The sequence below is a fragment of the Kogia breviceps genome, chromosome 19, assembly GCF_026419965.1.
Source record: "Kogia breviceps isolate mKogBre1 chromosome 19, mKogBre1 haplotype 1, whole genome shotgun sequence".
NCBI classification, from domain to species: Eukaryota; Metazoa; Chordata; class Mammalia; order Artiodactyla; family Physeteridae; genus Kogia; species Kogia breviceps.
This window is the reverse complement of record NC_081328.1, coordinates 45764779-45767508: the sequence shown is the minus strand read 5'-3', so window position 1 is coordinate 45767508 and position 2730 is coordinate 45764779. Positions and strand designations below refer to the sequence as shown.

Here is a 2730-nt window from a genome sequence, read left to right as displayed (position 1 = left end):
TTGATTCCAGCCATACTGGTGAGGGTGCAGAGGTTTTTTACCCTAATCTCCTGGATGACTAATGATGTTGAGCATCCTTTCATGTGCTTCTTGGCCATCTGGACATCCTCTTTTGAGAATTTCCTATTCAAATCTTGTCTTTTTTTTTTCTTCCAAATGAGTCATTAGTCTTTATTGATTTGTAGTTCTTTCATATATTTTGATTACTAGTTCTTTGTCTGATATATGTCTTCTGAAAATCTTTTCCTAGTCCACTGTTTACATTTCTTACTCTCTCAGTGAAGTTCTTAATTTTAATGAAATCCACTTGATGGGTCTTTTATTGCAAGTATTTCTTGCTCTTTTTTTTTTTGAGAAATCTTTGCCTACCCAAGGTCATGCAGATATTCTCCTATGTTTCTTCCAGAACTTGATTAATTAATTGATTTACTCTGTTACATACAGACGGCCAGTCCATCTTGAATAATTTTCACGTGTGGTGGGAGATAGGCATCAAGGCTCATTTTCCCCATGTGGATAAAGAGAGATTACAAGGGCTTTCCCCCCTTTACCAAACATATTTTCCTATTTGAACTTTAAAGTCAGCAGATACTACTTTTGCAATCTGAACAAAATGTATTTTTTTAAACATACAGGAGAAATAAATTGGGAGAAAGGACGCAGGGGTCAGCACGGTCTCCCTGCCCTTCACAGATGAGGAAGTGAGGAGGCCTAGGGAGGACTCCTGGTTCCATCCCCTGCTGACCCCACCCCTGTGAGCTGCCTGCTGCGCTCTGGTTTTCAGAAAAGTCCAGCCATCCCAGAGGCCTTTGGACTTGCATTGAGGCCCAGGGTGGGGGTGCTGCCGGGGCACGCATGGGGAGCAGCTGGTCTAGGTGGTCCCCCTACATAGCTGGGGAAACGAGGCAGAGTGTTAGAGTTTTGAACGAAGAGTCCCCAAGGGGGTGTTGCAGTTGGCGAACCCCGTCCCTCTGCAGGCCTCCCTAGCCCAGTGGGAACTGTGTCCTCTCACGGCCTCCTGGGAGTGGGAGGGGGTGCCTGACCTGCATCTTTAATGGGCATCCTCTCCCGCAGGACGAGCTTGTCATCCACAGATGCCCCTTCTCTGCCTAAAGGAGCAGCAGGCCCCAGCCCCAAGCCCAGTGTGAGGCAGCAGAGATGGCGCTGAGTCCAGAGCCGTTGAGCAGGTTCCCTGTGCTGGCTACGACAGGCAGCGCCATGCCCGAGCCGCCTGGCGCCCCCAATGCCTCTCTCAACAGCTCGTGGGCCAGCCCAGCGGAGCCCAGCTCCCTGGAGGACCTGGTGGCCACGGGCACCATTGGGGTGGTGCTCTCGGCCATGGGCGTGGTTGGCGTGGTGGGCAACTTGTACACGCTGGCTGTCATGTGCCGCTTCCTGCACACCTCGGCCTCCATGTACGTCTACGTCGTCAACCTGGCGCTGGCGGACTTGCTCTACCTGCTCAGCATCCCCTTCATCGTGGCCACCTACGTCACCAAGGCGTGGCACTTCGGCGACGTGGGCTGCCGTGTCCTCTTCAGCCTGGACTTCCTGACCATGCATGCCAGCATCTTCACCCTGACCCTCATGAGCACTGAGCGCTACGCCGCCGTGGTGAGGCCGCTGGACATGGTGCAGCGTTCCAAGGGCTACCGCAAGGTCCTGGCACTGGGCACGTGGCTGCTGGCGCTGTTGCTGGCACTGCCTATGATGTTGGCCATCCGGCTGGTCCGCAGGGGCCACAAGAGCCTCTGCCTGCCGGCCTGGGGCCAGCGCGCCCACCGCACCTACCTGACGCTGCTCTTCGGGACCAGCATCGTGGGGCCCGGCGTGGTCATCGGGCTGCTCTACGTCCGCCTGGCCCGGGCCTACTGGCAGTCGCAGCGGGCTTCCTTCACGCAGACGCGGCGGCTACCCAACCCCAGGGTGCTCTACCTCATCCTGGGCATCGTGCTGCTCTTCTGGGCCTGCTTCCTGCCCTTCTGGCTGTGGCAGCTCCTCACCCAGTACCGCGGTACCCCGCCCCTCACGCCCCGCTCCACCCGCATCGTCAACTACCTGACCACCTGCCTCACCTACAGCAACAGCTGCGTAAACCCCTTCCTCTACACGCTGCTCACTAAGAACTACCGCGACTACCGCCAGCGCTCACTCCAAGGCAGGGGCGCCCACCGGCCCGGGGGTATCCACAGCTTCCCGCAGGCCCGCACCGGCTGCCAGCGCGGCTCAGGCCGCTCACTGTCCTCCAGCAGCCAGCAGGCCAGCGAGACCATCGCTCTGTCCCAGGCGGCCCCTAGGGGGCTCTGCACCTGAGTGTCCCCGGTCTCCACGTGGGCGCTGGAGTGGGGGTGGGGAGCGGCCCCCAGAGCCCAGGCCACTCCTGGACTCCCCCACTGACTGCCTCCCTTCCTCAGTCCTCTTCCAGAAAGTTCCCTGCTCTCCCTTCCCCATCACTCACTTCAGCTCCATCAGCCAGCCACCTTCCCCGTAATGCCCAGAAGTCCCCCCCTGCCCCGTCCGTCTGTGAGGGTCTGTAGGAGGCTCAGGCCCAGGACCAGCTTCTGAAGACGGTGGTGAGTGGAGTCTTCACCGCCCCCAGCAGACGTGAGCACCTACATGATGTGTGGCGGGGCACACGCTGGCAGGTGACAGCGTGTAGCCACACAGTCTGCCTACATGGGACCCTCTTCCTGGCTGGTGCATGGTCCTCTCCCCATCCCTCCCGGCTCC

General features: G+C 58.1%; 1 protein-coding gene across 1 annotated transcript; it reads left to right on the top strand.

Moving 5' to 3' along the window:
• The first annotated feature begins 1158 nt into the window (after positions 1 to 1158).
• UTS2R (urotensin 2 receptor) lies at positions 1159 to 2313 on the top strand. Its single transcript, XM_059046976.2, has one exon. It carries the CDS (start codon positions 1159 to 1161, stop codon positions 2311 to 2313), a length of 1155 nt encoding a protein of 384 aa, XP_058902959.1.
• The last annotated feature ends 417 nt before the right edge of the window (positions 2314 to 2730 follow it).